At 41.1% G+C, this 20,307-nt stretch overlaps 1 protein-coding gene across 4 annotated transcripts in view; it reads right to left on the minus strand.

Annotated features, from left to right (window-relative positions):
* ZMYND11 (zinc finger MYND-type containing 11) overlaps positions 1-20,307 on the minus strand; it is a 107,456-nt gene that overhangs the window by 57,187 nt on the left and 29,962 nt on the right. For all 4 annotated transcript variants that reach the window (XM_082046168.1, XM_082046167.1, XM_082046170.1 and 1 more), the window contains exon 2: positions 2,640-2,774. In XM_082046168.1, the coding sequence (XP_081902294.1) occupies positions 2,640-2,755 (116 nt within the window). In that variant the 5' untranslated portion in view covers positions 2,756-2,774. The remainder of the gene's footprint in view (positions 1-2,639; positions 2,775-20,307) is intronic.

The following is a 20,307-nucleotide window of genomic DNA, read 5'->3' on the forward strand; positions in this document are numbered from 1 at the left end:
GATCTTTATCTTTTCCTTGTCAAAAGTTATCACCTTCAAAATATCTAATAGAAACTAGATCACTGTTCATCACTCTTGTCACTGATGTGCATGTGGAGTATTTACAATGTCCAGGCAGTTTTTACATTACTCTTCACTGCTAACACCTTGCACATCTTTATCAAAGTACCAAGTCTGCTTGGATTTCTGTTTAGTCACCTATTTTTTTTCTGCTTAGAGATGAATCAATCACGCAATCTGGATCTAGATTGCTTTTTAAAAAATGAAACCACTCTTCAGTAACCAAGAGCAGTATTTCTTTTTCTAGTATTTAATTGCTTGTTTTCTCAACCTTGTTTGCAACAATAGGATTTGTCTCACCTGACTTTACACAGCTAAATGTTATTCGCACTATCTTAAAACAGGCATCTCATAGAGTGGGATGAAGCCCCAGCTTGATGTGCCTGTCTACCTGTATTACATATAAAAAGATCATAAACAGCTAACAAACTCAGCTAATGTATGGACTAGAGTAAGTAATTAGAAATGTTAAAATGGAAAGAGCTATAGCTCTAGTTTACCCACTTATCTCCTTGGTGACATGATGCAAATATATACACTTTAAAGGACTCTGAAACTCAAGTGCAACCTTGTATTGGGTTTACATGGCAAGGTTTTGGTAGCAGGGGTACTACAGAGGTGGCTTCTGTGAGAAGCTGCTAGAAGCTTCCCCCATGTCCTATGGAGCCAGTTCAAGCCAGGTCCAAGATGGACCTGCTACAGTAACAATGGCAGCACCGCTGGGATAACGTATTTAAGGGGAAAAAACCTGCACAGTGCCAGCAGCCGTCAGAAGAGTGAGAACAACTCTGCAGACACCAAGGCCAGTGAAGGAGGGGAGAAGGTGCTCCAGGCACCGGAACAGAGATTCCCCAGCAGCCCATGGAGATGCACAATGGAGCAGAGATCCATCTGCAGCCCAGGGAAGTCCACGGTGGAGCAGAGATCCACCTTCAGCCTGGGGAGGACCCCCTGCTAGAGCACAGGTTGCCTGAAGGACTTCGCCCCATGGAAGGGACCCAGGCTAGAGCAGTCCATAAAGAACGGTACGCTGTGAGAAGGACTCACATTGGGGAAGCCTGGGAAGGTCTGTCTCCCGTGAGAGGGATCCCATGATGGAGCAGTGGAAGAGTGTGAGGAGTCCTCCCCTTGAGGAGGAAGGAGCTGCAGAGACAACGTGTGATGAACTGACCACAACCCCCATTCCTCACACCCCTGTGCTGCTAGGGCCAGGGGCGAAGGTAGAGAATTTGGGAGTAAAGTTGAGCTTGGGAAGAAGGGAGGTGGGGGAAAGGTATTTTAAGATTTAGTTTTTATTTCTTCATTATCCTATTCAGATTTGATTGGCAATAAATTAAATTAATCTTCCCCAAGTTGAACCTGCTTTGGTGAGCACCTGGCGTCCAGCCAGGGTCAGCCCATCACAACCTCAAAAATGAAATCACAATCTCCCTCTCAAGCCTGCTTGTAACTCTCTATCTACAGGAAGGTGCTCTTTGGTTTAATAGTGCATTTTTCTTCATTGTACAAGCCAGGTACACACAAATTCATTGGGGACATAATTTTTTTTCCTTTTCCTGTTTATTGTTCACTATGTTTGGAGAACCTGAACTGTTACACATCTTCCATTTACGAAGCCAGTTTAGCCTGTCACTTCTACCCCAGACCTTCCAAACTTTGTCAGCGGACCATATTATGATGCTGTTCACTTCGTCAGTAACTGCATTGTTTATAACTCTCTCCCTTAGTGGTCTCTGGCCTCATTATCAGTTCACATTGGTTCTGGCAACTGAAGAGTTGCCAACTGGTTACTTTTGCTCTTTTAAATTATTCATATTGATTACTTTGACAAATGTGACGTACATGCTGGCCTGGAAGTGCAGACAAAGCAGAGAGGAGTGCAAAACCTCCCTCAGTTTTTATTACAGTGACTACTCCAAGTTATCTTAAAAGGTACTTTAACATTGCAGACCTTTTCACACATGGCAAGCTCCACAGAACAAAGAATATATATTTCTCCATGTATACAGCACCTAATATATTTTGAAGAATATTTTAATCCTAACAATAGTATTAGGCATAAGTGGCAATCATTTCATGTGTTCTTTAATAGCATCCTATGCTCATCTCAGGAAATAGGGCTTATTTGATCTACCTAACACTTCAGGTTTAACTTCTAGAAAAGAGTTCCCCCCTGGCCTATCACATTTTCCTGAAGAATTAGTTTATTTACAGATTTTATTGCCCTTTTCTCCTTAACTGTTACATCCACTTCGTGTATTTTGACCAAGCCACCAAGTAAGCATAACCCTGATATGCTAAACTCAGTTCAAGTACTATAAATATTGCATGTTTCCTAAAGATGACAATACAAAACAAATGCAGAGTGAGTAAGATCTCAAATTGACAGCTTAATCCTCACTCTAGGATCTTCAGGTGCTCAGTTTGGTAAGTTTTTTTATAATTAGATAATTAGTAACACAGAAGTACATGTAACTGTTTCACAGTCTCTCACAACTTTTACTGTCTCTGTTTCCCAGGGCTTTTAATAGCATCAACCTTCCCCCTCATCAAGACTTTTTTTAGAACAGATCACTTACTTTGTAATACGGTCAATGTTAGCAATTTGCTTCTGGTTCCGGATTATTTCTATAGCTGCCCAAAGATGCTGGATAGCCTTTGTATCTGCCTGTCGTCTCTTCGTTAAGCGTGCCATGACCTGTTTACTTGGTCAGCTGCAGCCCATAAATGAAAAAAAAAAATACACCAAAAAGTTATTCATGAATTATGAAATGGATAACATTATGATCATATTGCAATAAATATGATTACAAGGAAAATTGTGTTAACCTATAGCAGTTAAATCTGTATATAGCAGCGCATTTTCTTATGCTTAAAGAGCAGTAAAACGCAAAGAAAAATGTAGCTTACAAGATCCCCTTTCACATCACGTAATCTATACAGAAGACAAAAGGTGAGCAGTAAAAATTATCGTATCAATAGCAAACAACTTATCAAACTGGTTATGAAAAGTCACTTAGTTCACATCTCAGCTCCCTAAAATTTGGTAAAAAGCAGAAGCTACCCCAGCCTGAAGCTTCCCCAGCCTCCTGCTCTGCCCGAAACCTTAGAAAGGGTGAGCAGTGCTTGAAGACATTACACGGTGTAAGCATGAACTCTGACACACACACACAAATCTGGATACAAAATAGCTCTCAGAGCACTACTTTCATATTTTTTATTATTTACAATTATTCAAAAAATCAATTATATGAGCAGAAACGATAAGTATATTTTCATGGATGATAAATATTTAAAGAAATATTTTGGAGCAATTCCATTTCCTGTAATATACTAAAACCCAACAGGACCAAAGTGCTTCTGATGGCATTTACCCATCTAACCAACCCTGAATGGGAACATAATGAGCAATCTGGCTTTGTTTACAAATTTTCCAAAAGCTCAAGGCAATGAGTACAGATAAGCCATAAATCGCCTACAGCTCTCCTACAGGCACAGAATCCCTTTTTAAAAGCTTAACGATGCATTTTGATCACTAAATAACTTTCTTCCAGTGCCATCACTTTCTCAATGAAAAAAATGACTGATTTACGACTGCTGCCAAGGTCTATGATTTTAGAGCTCTGTCCTCAAAATGAACTCTGTGGTATGCACGCGGATACTTGTAACCAGCAGAATAATAGTTTCTGTAACCCAAAATAACATAAAAAATGCAAAAACGCTACACCATCTGTGTAATGTTAAAGATGGGAATTTAAGTATTAAAGGCATCTCTCCTCTCAAATTCACAAACATTCAATAGATTCAAGCACTCCACCAGTTGCAGCAATGCCATTTCCAAGTCCTGAGGACCTACAGGTCTAAGAGGACTGTCACGTTTTAGATCTGGTATTAGCTCAGCAACTCTCACTGACTCTACAGCTGTAATGAGACAAAGTGCAACGCTCTGTTATAAAGAAATTATTTAACAGCGTTGTACTTGACATAGCCCCTTAAAAAAAAAAAAAGAACAAAAAGATGATGTGAAGTGATAAGTGCAATTGTATCTCGTGTGTGAGGCACCTCTGGCTGCTGGAGATAGCAGGGAAGGGCAGAACAGGGCAGCACTGGTGGGGACACGGGGTGGTCACACATCGAGCCCACATTGCTGCTTTAGAAATCTCTTCCCACTGGGATTTAAAGCAAGGGCAACTGGATGGATCTTCCAGAAAAGAAAGTCCAAGAATACATTTTTGAGAAGGATAAGAGGGAATATGACAGACCTACAGCTGAGAGTGACAGCAGTAGATAGCATCACCTAAGAATGGTTCAGAGAAAGAAAGTCCCTGTTGGGAATAGCGGGGAGAGACCCTGCGCCCCTGTGAGCTCCTTTGCCTTCACTCCACAGAACATGGGGAGGTTACAAGTGAAAAATTATAAGCTTATGATTATTTGTAGAATTTAACTTTTAAGGAAAACAGACCCATAAAATACAAAGCGGGATTAGAGGTTAGCACAACAATCTTTACAACCCGACTATCTTAGCATAAAACTCCGTTCATAATGCAAAATTGACTAAAAGTGATATTGTTCTTTTTATTCTACCTCTTTACAAAGTATCTGCTTTAAAAGCTGTCGGCCAATATAGCAGTCGACAGGCTGGACATGGAGCCTCTTCCACAGAACCGCATCCACATGCGAGGATCAAGGCGGAAACACTCATCCTTCTCAACCCTGTCACAGTGTGAACCAACACACCAGTTCTCAGTTTATTTCGTAATAAACGAAGTGGGTCCTGCTATCCCAAGTACTTTAAAAATAACCGTTATTTTTGGCAGGCTGGCATATGGCTGCCCGCATGGAAGCTGCGCTCGGCGCGCCTGGCGCAGGGAAGGAGCTGGTTTCCCCTCACACCCCTGGGACGCCCGGGCCCAAGGGCACAGGGCAGCGCCCTGGGGAACCCATCTGCCACCTCAGCACGGCCCTTGCTGTGCAGCTGGAGCAAAGGCTGACCTCTGGGGCCAGGAATTCCCTCATTTCTCCTGAGAGGGCGAAAAAGTCCATGTCTGAGACAGGGAGACTGAAGCTGTAATTACAAGATCCTGAAGCCCTGTGGTTGCAGAGCTGCACCTCAGATGGCTGCCAGCGGGCACAGGATGGTGTTTCCTGGCAAAGGCCCTACGAGCTCCCTGTTTCCTTTGGAATGAATCACAGAATGTCAGGGATTAGAAGGGACCTCGAAGGATCATTTAGTCCAATCCCCCCACCAGAGCAGGAACACCCAGATGAGGTTACACAGGAAGGTGTCCAGGCAGATCTTGAATGCCCCCAGAGAAGGAGACTCCACAATCCCCCTGGGCAGCCTGTTCCAGGCTCTGTCACCCTCACTGTGAAGAAGCTTCTTCTCATATTTAAGTGGAACCTCCTGTGTTCCAGTTTATATCCACTGGCCCTTGTCCTACCATAGGTTGTTACCGAGAAGCTCCTGGCTCCATCCTCGTGACACTCACCCTTTACATATTTATACACATTAATGAGGTCACCCCTCAGTCTCCTCCAAGCTAAAGAGACCCAGCTCCCTCAGCCTTTCCTCACACAGGAGATGCTCCACTCCATCATCTTTGTGGCTCTGCACTGGACGCAGAATCTCCTGACCATCCCTTTGCCCCATCCTTACCACACTTCGTGGGTTTGAAGCATGCAAATGCTATGCCCTGTGCCATGGTCGCTCAGGGAAGCGGTGGAGTCACCATCCCTGGAGGGGTTTAAAAGGCACATAGAGGAGGTTCTTAGGGACATGTTTTAATGCTAGAGTTAGGTTACAGTTGGACTCAGTGATCCTGAGGGTCTCTTCCAACCAGAATGATCCTATGATTCTATGACCAACCCCAACGCATGGTACAGGCACACACCTCCCAGGCCACAGCCACAACAGGGGGGTCACTCCAAGGGATCAGGCTGGACCTGGTCTGAACTAATGCCCCCAAAGTGCAGCTGGAGCAGATGCCTGCCCAAACTGCTTCGTCTGTGCTGCACCCTGCTCCCCACCATTGCTCACACAGGCACAGCCAGGCTCTGCCCTCCTGCTTGTTTGGAAGGAAAAGCGGTAACAATTCTCACACATGCGACACAGCAATCACACATGTTCTGTTGTGTACCTTTTTGGTTTTTTGGAGGGTACGATAATTTAAGCAGGTGTTCTGCCTTCAAAGAACGCGCGCTTCATTTTTATAGCTTGCGTTTACTATTTAAGGGCACTTTTGTTAAACGAAAGAGTTGACGCTGCACCATTGAAACAGCAGTTCTTATACACCACACTTACAAAAAATACAAAAATAGATTTTTTTCCACAATTCCCAGACCACTTTAGCATTATTTTAATCTTTTAATTGTGTGGTGTAGAAGAAATTTAGAGCCTTTTTGCACTAAAGAAAAAGATTAAAAGATTGTGGCATATTCCTTGCTGTTTGTTGCAGTCACTCTTCCTCCATGGTAAAACTAACCACAGTAGACTACTCCCTGCATTTCTGCAAAAATATAAGCAGGTTTCTAAATTATTATAAAATCCTAAAAATAACTTGTATCAGACTGTTAATAGTTCATAAAATGCTTTGGATTGCTACTTCCAAGCAACAGAAAATGCTCACAGTTCTTCAACATGCACAACTTATTCATGCAAACAATAGTTGAAAGTTTAATGGGAGACATATTAGATTCTTAAATTTATATTTATCACTCCTGATTATTTGCTTATGTGTGGGTGCAAAGACACACACACACAAGAGAACAAGCATAAACATCCAGTGTGTGTGAGCATGTGTAAGAATCTATGGCTTAGAGGTTAAATACCAAAAGAGGCTGATTCATCCGTGCAGTGTTTTAAAGATGTTAGAACTCCAGAGGCTCTTTAAAACCACAATACTGAAATGTGTGTTTACATATAAATGCTTGAAGATGTGTCTCATTCCCCTTTTTCTTTATAGCGTTCCTTTCAACATCCTGGAAAGAAAAACTAAAAGCTGAAGTAAACACCAACTTCCCACTTGTGATTTGCTGGCCACCATGCTTGTTTAGCTATGATTTTCCCAGTCCATACAAAATTATTTGCTTCATGCCATTTCTGACACATTCTGCTAGCAGGTTTATGGTAGGATGCAGCTTCTTAGAGAAAGACTGGCAAACAGAAGACGGCTAAAGCTCCAAGAAAAAAATCCAGCAGGATGTGTCTTAGGTTTTGTAGACATCCATGGGACCTGCAGAATATAAGAAGGATTCTCCTAATAAAGGAAGTTTTGTGCGGCTGACATGCCAGCTCACACACTTCCATCACATGCTCACTCACACAGGGCCCAAAGCAAATAATTTATCTTCTCAATTTTCAACTCTCTAGCTGTTCCTCAGTGCAATCTGAGCAAGGTTTTACTATGTATTATAAATCCCTCTTGAATGTCAGGTGTACAACATTTCAAAAAATGTACCGCTTTATTGTACGTGACTTTCCCCGAGAGTTAATATTACGCAGGAAGAGGAACGGTGAACAAGCACACTTAACAAACTGTGCTTTATCTTGTGAATACACACAGCACGGCTTATCTTCTCAGAGCCCACAGCAAAGCGTGCGTTGCCATGCGGTGGCAATGTTACTGCAGCGGCAAACCAGGCTTACTGTCAAAACAGCAAGGCTACTACTAGTCCTTAGACACACACTTAGCCAAATCAAATGCTCTACAGCTGTCTGTTGCAATAGCAGTGGATATGGAAATCTGCACTGAAAGTCAAAACAAAATAAACACAAAAATATCTTGCATGTCTAGGGATTTAGCCCAAGGAACCTCCTGACCCGCTGTTTGCTTCCAATTTAGCAGATACTATCTGGTTCTAAGTTTAGCTAGAAACTGTCCCTACAGACAGAAAGAACTGAAAGGTAGTCAAACCTTGCCACGCTTTAGCTGTTAAATACCATCACCCAAACAAAACAGGATGCTTCTGAAAATTTAGCTGATGAATTGGACTTCGCACTGAAGCAGACGGTGTTGCAGTTGGGTGCTGCTGCTCTGATGGGAGCTGCTAATTAAGAGCTGACAAGTAGTAGCTTGTTACATCTTCCCTTCGTACTTCGCAGTACGTGAGGCTACCTGTGGTGCTTGGCCCTTTCAGCGCAAAGTCAAACAGGTTAAACTTCACCCCTGCTATCAGCCACCATTTGGCTGAGATTTGGTATGCACTTAATTGCAATGGAAAGACAGTTTAATAATTTGATCCTTGCCACTGCTCAGCTGCTCGTTTCTGCCTTTCAGTCCCGCATCCCTGGGGCTTCTATTATTTCTTCCACACTACGCAGTGAAAAGATTTCAGGCTTAACGGGAGAAGCTAGGCTCAGTCCTAGTTTTTGTGGCTTCCATGCTGTTAGACTGGCTGAGTTTGGGTGGTTAGGAAACTTGGACACAGACTTAGCTTCATATTTATATGCACATTATAATATGGGCTCTAGTATTTATCTTAAAGTTTAACTTTTTATAGTAAGCATAAAACTGTATATATAAGCAGTACAAGTAGTTCCAAATGTTTAGTGCTTTGTTCTTGTATTAAATAGGAGCTTCCTATTAAAATCCAGATTACAAATTTACGAGTTAATGCAGAGTTTGGCTCCCTGGACTTCATACCAGTTTTTGTTGTACTCTGAAGTTCTGCAAGTTTACAGTTTACAATTTGAACTGCTGTTAAAACATATCTTTCACCACCAGTTTAGTGGGAGGGTAAACTCTTTAGTCTTCTCCTCCTAGAACAACTGAGAGCAAAAGTGACAACTACCCTATTTTTACATATGGAAAGTGCATGTGCAAATGTTTAGACTGAGCAGCAGTGAAGGTCATGCATGGGGGGCAAAAACAAGAGGAAGTTTAACTTCAGGTCTGCCTTCCAGATCCAACAATCCAGAAGTGTGGGGAGCAGCTGCTAGGGTGAGGACAAAGCTTTTGGCAAGAATAATCCCATACTTTGCCTACAATTCACTTGCCTCTCGGAGTATGCAATATTACCAGTATAAGATAAGGACTATCTGGGCATCTGGTCGTAGGAGACCCTGTTTTTCAAGAGTGCAGGATATCAGAAATACAGATTTTGCAAACAAACTCATTTTCAAATGTTTAAGAATTAGTATCATTAGGTATTTATTCTGGACTGAATCCCAATCCACTAAAGACAACAAATGCCTTTCCGCTGACTTTCCAGGGTTTTGGAGTAAACTTTCAACTGCTGACTACTCTTCCATATGCTCACAATTAAAAACATAGGGAGGCATTCAGTAACATTAGTGATGCTGAAAAGATGTAACAAAGACATGTGACTAAAATAGGCAAAATTTCTTTGTTAATTAAACCGAACTCAGAAAATCAGACCCTAAATTAATAAAAGTTACAAAATTCTTCAGTGTGCCTTTCTGTATTAAGAGATGAGTTCATGCTGTAATGCTGTCATTTTGGAAGTTATTAAACTACAGAAGATTCTTGGATGTTGAATGTGTGTCATTCCCAATGAAAATCTTTTCATTTCACTGTTAGATTAAGGTGCACACAGTCTACTAGCCTAATTATCCTAAATAATTCACACGTGCAAATGAAATCATTCTGCTGTTATGCACAACCCCACCTTTTGCACTTCCCGATGGCGACGTTTGTAACCTTGACATCCTGCAACTTTTAGAGCGAGGCTCTGCGTAGCTCCGTAACGTGCAGTACAGACAGAAAGCAAGACTACATGAATAAAAAACTGTAGTGTTCCGCTTCTTTCCCTCTGCAAATTAATTTTTTTCCAACTTCAGTACGCAGAATACAAGCAAGCTTTTGCTACTGCCTTGTGCCATTCCAAGATGGCAGTGAGCCACTGCAGAAATCAGAGCCAAGGGCAGGACGCAATTAAAGGCCCCAAGAATACTTTTACTACACATATATGTAAGCTCTACTTTAATCTCTGACATTGCATTAACTTAATTTGTATTGTATTTCATGCAAAATTATTAAATACGTGTCCTTCACTGAGGCTAAGGCATGTGATACTTGAATTATAAGCTCAGGCATTCTGAATCATCAGTGGACAAATAAAAGAACTCTCTTTTTCTTTTAAAACCAAATCTGGACATTCTTGTTTGATTAACTCACTCTGCTAGAGAGAACTTGACACCAATGTTGACACTCCATCCCAACTTTCTAAGAAAGTGTAAGTCAGTGTAAACAGAGTTTAACAAAACCTGAGACGATGCATCAACAACAGCTGCTGAGAAAAACAGAATAATAGCCATACACCCTAAAAAAAGGCTGTCAAGGTGGTTTTGTTTGCTACCTAATAGAAATATATATACAGGACTGAAATGTAATCCTGTATTCTGCCAGCCCTCCAGCCAATCCCAGTCTGGAATTTCCCAGACAATAGCAAATGCCATCCTAAAAATTGGAAGGAAACTATCCTTTGTTCTCATCTGGCATAAATCGCTGAAGAAAACTTTATCTAGCAAAGTAAGTTTGGAAAAGAAAAGGGTACAACTGCCAAAGAAAGTAATATAGTTGAAAGGGCTGAAAGCAAAGAGCTAAACTTGTTACTAGCAATGTAGCTACACCAACTTCCTTCACTTGACTACTTTTCTCTTGGTCATCACATTTTACTCCAGATCATGTGCTAAGGAAGCTGAAGCACATCATACAGTTTCTACTAAAGATTTGTCTCAACGCAGTTTTTCATGTGTACAGGTTCCACATTAATCTTTTAAAATAGACAGTATTTTCCTTAATATATTTCAATTTTTAATAGGTTTGAAATACATGGAGATTTTTTTTTGGTTGTTTCTATTTTGTTTTAGAACAAAATTAACAGTTACAAGGGAATATCCAGAACCACCCAAGTTTTTGTTTACGTGAGAAAATACCACCACTGGAAATGTATACACTATTAACGCATTTAGCAAACTTCTGAATGAAAGCAATTTCAATTAAAACCAGTTTAGCGTGGTTTGGCTAAGTCTTAGTTAATGAAATTAAGCTACACTAAATAAAGAGTTTCCACAATGGAGATAACACTGGTAACACAGCATCCTCACAGCTAAGTTGAGGAGGTGTGGTCTAGACAATAGAGTAGTGAGGTGGGATGCAAACTGGCTTAGGGAGAGAAGCCAGAGAGTGGTAGTCAATAGTGCGGAGTCTAGTTGGAGGCCAGTATCTAGTGGAGTGCCCCAGGGGTCAGTGCTGGGGCCAATATTATTCAATATATTCATTAACGACTTGGACGAGGGAATTGAGTGTACTATCAGCAAGTTTGCTGATGACACTAAGCTGGGAGGAGTGGCTGACACGCCGGAGGGCTGTGCTGCCATCCAGAGACCTGGACAGGCTGGAGAGTTGGGCGGGGAATAACCTGATGAAATTTAACAAGGGCAAGTGTAGAGTCCTGCATCTGGGCAGGAACAACCCCAGGTTCCAGTATAGGTTGGGAAATTACATATTAGAGAGCAGTGTAGGGGAAAGGGACCTGGGGGTCCTGGTGGACAACAGGATGACCATGAGCCAGCACTGTGCCCTTGTGGCCAGGAAGGCCAATGGCATCCTGGGGTGTATTAGAAGGGGGGTGGTTAGTAGATCGAGAGAGGTCCTCCTTCCCCTCTACTCCACCCTGGTGAGACCACATCTGGAATATTGTGTCCAGTTCTGGGCCCCTCAGTTCCAGAAGGACAGGGAACTGCTGGAGAGGGTCCAGCGTAGGGCAACCAAGATGATTAAGGGAGTGGAGCACCTCCCTTATGAAGAAAGGCTGAGGGAGCTGGGTCTCTTTAGTTTGGAGAAGAGGAGACTAAGGGGGGACCTTATTAATGTTTATAAATATATAAAGGGTGAGTGCCATGAGGATGGAGCCAGGCTCTTCTCGGTGGCAAACAATGATAGGACAAGGGGTAATGGGATCAAGCTGGAACACAAGAGGTTCCACTTAAATTTGAGAAGAAACTTCTTCTCAGTGAGGGTGACAGACACGGGAACAGGCTGCCCAGGGAAGTTGTGGAGTCTCCTTCTCGGGAGACATTCAAAACCCGCCTGGACATGTTCCTGTGCGACCTCACCTAGGTGTTCCTGCTCCAGCAGGGGGATTGGACTAGATGATCTTTTGAGGTCACTTCCAATCCCAAACATACTGTGATACTGTGATACTGTGATAATTTGCTTTAAAAATACAGTTCTTGTGAAGTGATGTACCTTTCCCAAGAAGATAAGATTTAGCTGCCATAGTAACAAAGCCCCTTATTTCCAGGATGATGATACACTGGTATTAAGCAGCCTTTAAGTTGTTCATCTCCAGAAAACTACTCATCTTTGTTCAAAGAAATTTTCCATACAGAAGAGGGTCCAAGACGACTAACTTCAACACCACTAAATAATGGATGGCTCATACGAGGGGTAGAAGATCATCCTACACGTTTCTCGTCCCCTACCATGGCTGAAAAATAACAAGTTCTCTTCATATTTGCTTATTTGGGGATTTATCAAAAATAACACTAGCACCCAATTGCTACTAGCAATGCTCTGGCTCCCCTGTATGAGTGCACAGACGCGTGGACACACAAGCAAGTCACACACACATGCCTTAAGAGGCTTGAACTAACACGTTTTACCTTCCATTTGCCACAGACTAAGAGCATGAAGAGGGTCAGTTACAGAAGATTAAGTGACACGTGGAGACAGGATCATGTTCTGAACCCCCGCTGCACGCTCATACAGGCTTTCTGGGGTTTAAATACACCCACTACCAAATTCCATACTTTCCAAAGCAGCCTAAAGCTAAACCACAGGAAGATGCTCAAGGAGACTCCGCAGGAGTGAACACCTAATGAGCAGTCTGAGATATTTCCCCATGTAGACAGGCCCTTAGCAAATAGACATTTCTTGTCCACTGGCTTGGCTGTAGGGAGCTGAGATGATTAACGCAGCTTTGCATCCTGACAGGCTCCAACGCTCGCTTGGTCATAAAAATGGAAAAATCATGGCCAAAAGAAGGATGACGGTGAGGGCTGGAATTTCCGTTTGGATGATAAATAGATGCCACTTTGATTCTGCAACTCTAATAAAAGCGAGAGGTGGAAGACATCTTTGAAAATGCTAAGAAACGTTAACAAGAAGAGTAGCTCTTTCTCCGAAAGCAAGCTTTTGATCATCATCTTCCTTTCTGTTCGGAAAGTTAAGGAGCTTGGTTATTCTGTAAGTCTCAGCTGAACTGATGCAATACATTCCTCCATCAGTAAGTAAGGTATAATAAATAAGGTATGATAGCACAAATAAAGAAATTATTTTTCATAGTATATTAGCAGGGAACATAATTCCACATAAACTCAGTTTCATACTAAAAAATAAGAGAAAGAGATACATTTTCCATGCCGAATAACTAGGAACACATGGAAAGAGCCAAATAATGAAAAAAATGTAAATTCATTGCAGATTATTGAAGCTATATAGTAAAATAAGGAGTTGATGTTGACTTTTTTGCCATGTAACCTGAGATTCTGAATTTATTTCTTCTCTTTCTCTGAACCACACACCGCTGACAGTATCTTTAAAGTACAAATTGTGATTCTGCTGCCAGCAACAGGGCTTGAACCTTGGATGTTTGCAAAAACTCTTCCTCCACCAGGCTGCATTTTTATTGACAAAAGGCAGCTGAATCAATTTTTGTTGCTCCTTAACAAAAACGAAGACTGCCCGAACTTGTTTCTTTCCAAGGTATTCTCTTTGGCCTCTCCCTCTCTATAAATAAAAGCACAACTACACAACTTCTAAAACTGCTCAGATATTGAATTATTTGACAGTCAGTGTGTTATGCGGACGTGACCACTTTCCTCCAAAAGTCAGACCACGAGCAATGTTAACCCAGAGATTTTCTCTTGTCAGCAGTCATCTCAGGGAAAGACGATACTATATGAAGAAAACAAGTGCAATTTTGAACAAACTAAGGTTTCCAAACTGTGACTCCTTGAAGCCCAAAATGTCTGGGCTCACCCTTGGAAACTTTCAGAAACAGGCTGAGAACTCACAGAGTTAAAATACATAGATCTGTAATGCAGGTAAGATGAGCCAAAGATAAACACTGCCAAAGCTTACCGGCTTTTACAGCATTAATCAAAAGAAACTTTAAGGCAGGGAGAGGATCAAATCGTAAAAACTGAGCTTTAGATCCTGCCTCTGAAATTCAAGGCGAATGTCAGAAATAATGGACCTGAAAGTTTCATGCAATGCTCCCCCAGCAGTGGGACAGTCCATCAAAACAAGAGCAACAGGAATAATAATAATAATAATAATAATAATAATAATAATAATAATAATAATAATAATAATAATAATAATAATAATAATAATAATAATATCTTGTAGAACTGGAAGCCCTTCCCCAAATCCTTATTTCTCTGTTGTTTAGAGAATGTACTTCCTAGGCTGGGCATAGACATCACCCTTAAAAGTGTACCCTGAAGTATATTTGGAGGGTATGCTCTCCCCTTCACAGGCAGTACACAAACTCATTAATTATACGCATTCCAAGAAAGCTTTCCTCTCATCCTGCCCCAAACCACGTCTATCATCACTCCTTAGTGAAGCCTTAATCCCTATGCATTTTGAAGGTTCTTTTTGATTTTTTTTTTCATTGACATTTCAGTGGTTTTTTTATCCCTCAAAAGCAGGTAAGTAATTTTGTTTGCACTTTCTTTCTTCAGATCGCACTCAGCACTCCCCCCGGACATTCGTGTCTGCGCAAGGACAACATTGCCTAGAGGACAGTTTATGGACATGCGAGAATAGCAATTTTCATGAAAACCAATGTACAGTAATAAACAACAGGATGCAAAACTAAACAAATCCTGAAGTGGAAAAGAGCTGAGTATAATCATGATCTTTTTCTTTTTATCTTTGCTGCGAAAGTTTATAAATAAAAACTGGAAAAATGATAAAAGTCAGCTTCAAACCCACAAACTTTACGAAGAGAAACTTTAAAAGCCAAAAAATTATTAAAAAAAAATTCCAAAGCAACAGGCCAGGTGATGACAGTAAGTTGCCATTACTTCAGATAACACCAGGTTCTCAGCAAACCTGCTAACAGCTGACATGAATAAAACTTTGCCCTACCATTGCAGGTTAGCATTTCTTTCCTATAAGTTGTTTAAAAGACACAGGACTGAGGACAGGTGGAATATATCACTTCGTTTTCTAACCAGCTCTGGTATGTCTGATGGTTTGGGGGAGGTTGGCAAACGGGCTTCTCTGGCACAGAGCTTTTTCCCTCTAGCATACCTGCTACCTTGCATTGCAGTCTCACATTCGGTGAGCTGTTTCTTTTAAAGATCTTGGTGGGATCTCCAGTGTAATCTCTTGGTACATTTTCTACTACCTATAACTTTCAGATGCTTCCAACTCTTACTTCTCATCTCTCACCTGAAGCCAACTTACAATATGTCTTTATTTTTTAACATAGAGAATTATTCCCAAGGCTTTTCCAGGAGTAGTTGTGGGTGAACTGAATTATGCACTTTTTTGACACCGAAAATCCATCTCGCATCAGAATGATTCTTGCATTTTATATCTGTTCGGTATTTCTCCTATGGGAAACTTATTACTTCGACCAATGGTTTGTGGATACATTCACATGCCCATCCATGGCATATGCTAGGGCTACAGGCCTGAGAGACAAAGGAGCTCTTGCAGCTCTGCGAGGTTACAATACTTCTCACTTGAAATATAATGTTCTGCCTCCCCTCTGACAGGTGCACCTGAAACCTATTTTTTCAAGCACTGATGATGATGGCGATGACATAGAGCAGATTACAAAGGCCCTTTAGGGAAGAAATTACTTCCTGAGCGCTCAAGAGCTCTTCCTGCTGTACCGTTATCTGGGGCTGAGGTTTATTACAGGCAACAGGACCATGCTGTTGTCAGCCATTTCCTTCAGACACAGAAACACAGAATAATTTTGTCAGTAGAAGCAGGATTTCATTTTTCAGATTATTTAACTTAGTCTACTGCCAACATTTGGCTGGTTTCTTTATTTTACTCCTTTACCCTTAATGCAGATGAATGAGCCTGAGTTCTGACAACCCTACAGGGTGATGGGAATTCATGGAGGTGCAGGACATGACTGAACAGCGCGCCAGCCCTGTGGCTACCAACAGAAGGTAAAACCCAGCAAAGTTAACTAATCCTACCATCAGCCTAACATAAATTTCAGAAAATGCCATTCATGAAATACAGCCCCCTCTTGTGATTTCTGCAAAAATCTTCCTTCTCCGCCTAACCCAAAGAAAGCGAACTGCAAGAGTATCACAGCATTATGGTGTCACAACAAAGCCTGAAGCTTGGCTTCGCAATATAATATTCTGCCGGAGAGAAAATAAAATCCGAGTGTTCTGGCGGCCTTTCCAATCAATATCTTGTCGCATCATGTTCTTCCAACATAGGCAGAAAACCGGGGTTCTGCTGTGCTGCTGAAGCACCTGGCCAGCACAACTCCAGTTGTGACACCTGATGCTGAATGGGGCGTTTAACTCTGGGCTACTGCACCAAGGACTGGAAACCACCTGAAGCACCGTCTAACACGTCAAGATCCTCTTATCTGCAACTTGTCCTGCAAAACTGAGCCCAGAGTGGAAACTGAGAGATTAATTTGTTCATGACAAGAGTTTTTGAAGCTGAATTAACAGATTGCTTGACTTCAGACAGCTATTACTTAGGAAAGTGGTTATTTTCTCACAGGGGTGTAACTTTTATTCTCACATAAGTCAAATCCATTAATTAAGAAAACCAAGTCTAAATTTGGGAAGACTTCATAATAGTGATTTCCTGACAGGCTTATGTATGTATTTCTTTTAGATACACTTACTTCTTAAAATTAATTCTAAAATGGTTTAGAATCTGCTCAGCCCCTATTTCTATTCAACTTGTTCACACCTGTTTCAGGAAGATTTAATTCAATTTTTCATTTTGCTTCCTTGAGTATGACATGACATACAGCAAGACTATGAGAGCTTCTTTTACTTTGAGGAGCAAGGTTCCTTGTTTCAGTGATGCCAAGGCCCCAGGGGGTGCCCACAAAGTGACCAATGCCTTGTTCTACCACATACCATGAAACCTGAGATGTTTTCCACTGTTTTCACCTCCATTTAATGAAACAGAATGTGTCCATCCAAGTGAAGACATATGCTGAGGGAAAAAACTAGAGAATGCTGGAGTGGTCATTTTAAAGCAAACAAAGACCGTAGGGTTTTTTTAGCTGTTTACATCTATTTTTCCAGTGCTGAGAGATTTTAACTTTTAATACCTCCTTCTGTTGAAGATAGTCTGCTATTTTATTTTTAAAGATGAGATTTCCTACCAGAGACAATTGTGGGTTTACAATCTTCACTGAGCAACAACAACAGTAAAAAAAACCCCTCCTTCTGGGGAGACTTTTCAGGCAACGTCTGTCTGAGGCTGCTGCCACCACAGTGGTCACCCGTGCTTCAAAGCACTACTTCAAACTGACCACAAGACATTTTACTCCCCAGTTGTTAAAACAGACACCGTCCTGTGGCTCCTGCTCCTTCTGCAGCCTGTGAGTGTAACAATCTCGGTGCGCTAAAGAAGACACTGACATTCCTGTCAGTCTCTGGATTGCAGCTTTGTAGTTTATGACAGATGGGAAACCAACAGAGGAGTTAAAATCCTGTGAATCCGCATACATCTTATAGCCAGTAGCCATCTGGCTGGGGATCCACATAATACCATGAGAGGATGACAAAAATAAAAGAAGGCAGTTACATTTGCACTTCCATTTCTCTTCCCCTTCTTTGTGCTTCCTGGTTTGAATATACTTAATAATTGCATTTCAAATAGTCTTTCAACTACTTCATACAAGTTAAAGAACTACTGTACTTTCTCGCTAGCACTTTTTGCACAGAAAAATAAATTCTGTATTAGGCAAAATGTCCAACACGTGACAACACATAGCGTTTATCTATGGCAGGTAACAGCCAAACAGGCAGCATTCCACGAAAGCGTAAGCATTTGAGAACAGAGAATGGGAAGCACCACGAAACCCCATTCAGCAGCACTGCCAGTTGCTCTGTAAAAACAATTCAAGGCAGAAGTTGTAACACAGGGCCCCCAAAGTATAATTACTAGGGAAAAAAATGTGGCCAACAAAAGTTAACTAACCTGTTCAGAGAAGAAAGCAGTGATTTACCCCCAAAATGTGCTGGGAAGGCAGAAAGTCTGGTTTTCAAAGGAAAAAGCATAAGCTTTATTAAAGTTCTCTTTTGCCCAGCAGTGTCTCCTGCTAGTTAGAGCCAGGAAACAAGGAAACAGGCAAACCTTCTTTAAAGATAAAACCATTTTTCACCTTAATCTGCAGAAACATTCAGCTAGGCGTTTTAGTTTTCTGCAAAAAAGCAGACTTCTGATGTAAAGAAAGAGTAAAGCCCCTAGACCAAGAATTATTTTCCCTGTGTGCCGTGTTGCAAAAACCAGAGCGTATTAAGCAACTCGAGAGCAGGAAATAACACTGACAAACAAACCGATATTCTTTCCATAGCATGGCCGTTCAGAGAAGGACATTTGAAACTTCAGCTCCCCACATCAAGAAATGTTTATTCTGCTTTTGGCAAGGCCACTGAATGCTTATGTCCTCCTTCTAGTCCAACCCTTTTATGATCCTTTCAGTGAAGGAGTCGGTCACAGTAGAGCGGAAATGAACACGGAGCAGAAAACTTTCTTAAAAAAGCTCTCTCCTTCGAAAAATGTTGTTTTACTGGTACCAAAATGGTTTGTGGAAACACATATGTAGAAATATGTCTTAGATCGCTTCACGTCATCTGGAGTGGCCAGCACCATAGGTGAACACTGTAGAAGCTCCAGCTATATAGCCACTGTAAGTCTGTTATTTTGTTAGTGCAGCCTCCAACAGGCGAGAGAGATTGGAAAAACTGGATTAAATGCAGACATCTATTTCTGAGCTAATCACTCCACGCTCCCTTCACACTTGACACAATCTGCTCAGTGCAACAATCCATCTCGTTGTGAGGCAGACATCGCAAATAGGTCAGATGAATTAAACCCTAAAATTAACCATTTCTCTCAACGGAAGATGACGTGAGATTAGGGTGACTAGTTCATATGGCTGGACTTAAATCACACGCACTCCACTCAGGACACCCTTTTTAACCAGTGCTTACATTCACCTAGTTTAAAGTCCTACTAGAAACTGCATTTCCTGCATCTCAGCTAAGGGCTCTAGCCACCTTTTTTTTGTTTTTTTTTTCCTGCTATTTGCCTTTTTTTGGATGAAAAATGTCATCTGTATGTTTTCAGTTTCCATATGGACATATTTGAATAGCTGAAGATATCTTTTTTACCCCATCTGTTTAAAGTCAAGAAATGCAGTTGTGTTTTTCATTGAGAAAGGCTTCAGTTAATGCATATTTTTCCTCAAAAATAAAAAAAAAGAAATGTCAATTATAACCCTAGTAATATCATTGCAATTCTAGTAAAATGGGTGATTAATGGCAATGTCTGATATATAATTTTAAATGTGAATAATGTGTATTTTGATTTATTTTTTTCTTGATGGATTGAGTCTTTAATTAAGAAAAAATTGCAGTGCAGGACACCTTTTCATTTTTCTTGCAAGCAGCATATTTTCTACAAACGTGGCTATGTAGCCAGACAAAACAGAACTGCAAAAGCCTAACTGCAGAACTTTCTTCACTATTTTATAACAGTACCTTGATCAAGTAGAAATTGAGCTAAGAAAGAAAATTAATACCCTTTCTTACTTCAGGAGGCTAAATTTTGTCACCTAGGTCACAAGACGTTCTGTTTATTTCAAATCAGTAAAATAAAACTACATTTTTTTCATCCCTTTTTATAACTTTGAGCCTTCAGCCTCATGACCATGTCGCTACTGGAACCATCATCTCGCCCTCCCAACTTTATCAGCATTCGGCTAATCAGATTTATTTGGTTGCTCTGATTTCTAGATGTACCACATGCAGCCACCTCGTGTAAGAATTAAAATTAAAAAAAAAAAAAAAATAAAAAAAAAAGCTGCAACTGTAAGTAGTGGAAATTTTCAACACTGATGTCTCTGCCTTCAACAATTTAAAATAAACACCTCCCTTCCTTCACAAGAGCTGCTTCAATGTGACCTTGACTTTTATGGAGTTCACTCAAGTTCTGAACTGGAATGTAAAATAAATGAGAAAAATGTCAAAACCACGGG

This window comes from Streptopelia decaocto, assembly GCF_964273445.1.
Source record: "Streptopelia decaocto genome assembly, chromosome: 2".
Lineage (NCBI taxonomy): Eukaryota > Metazoa > Chordata > Aves > Columbiformes > Columbidae > Streptopelia > Streptopelia decaocto.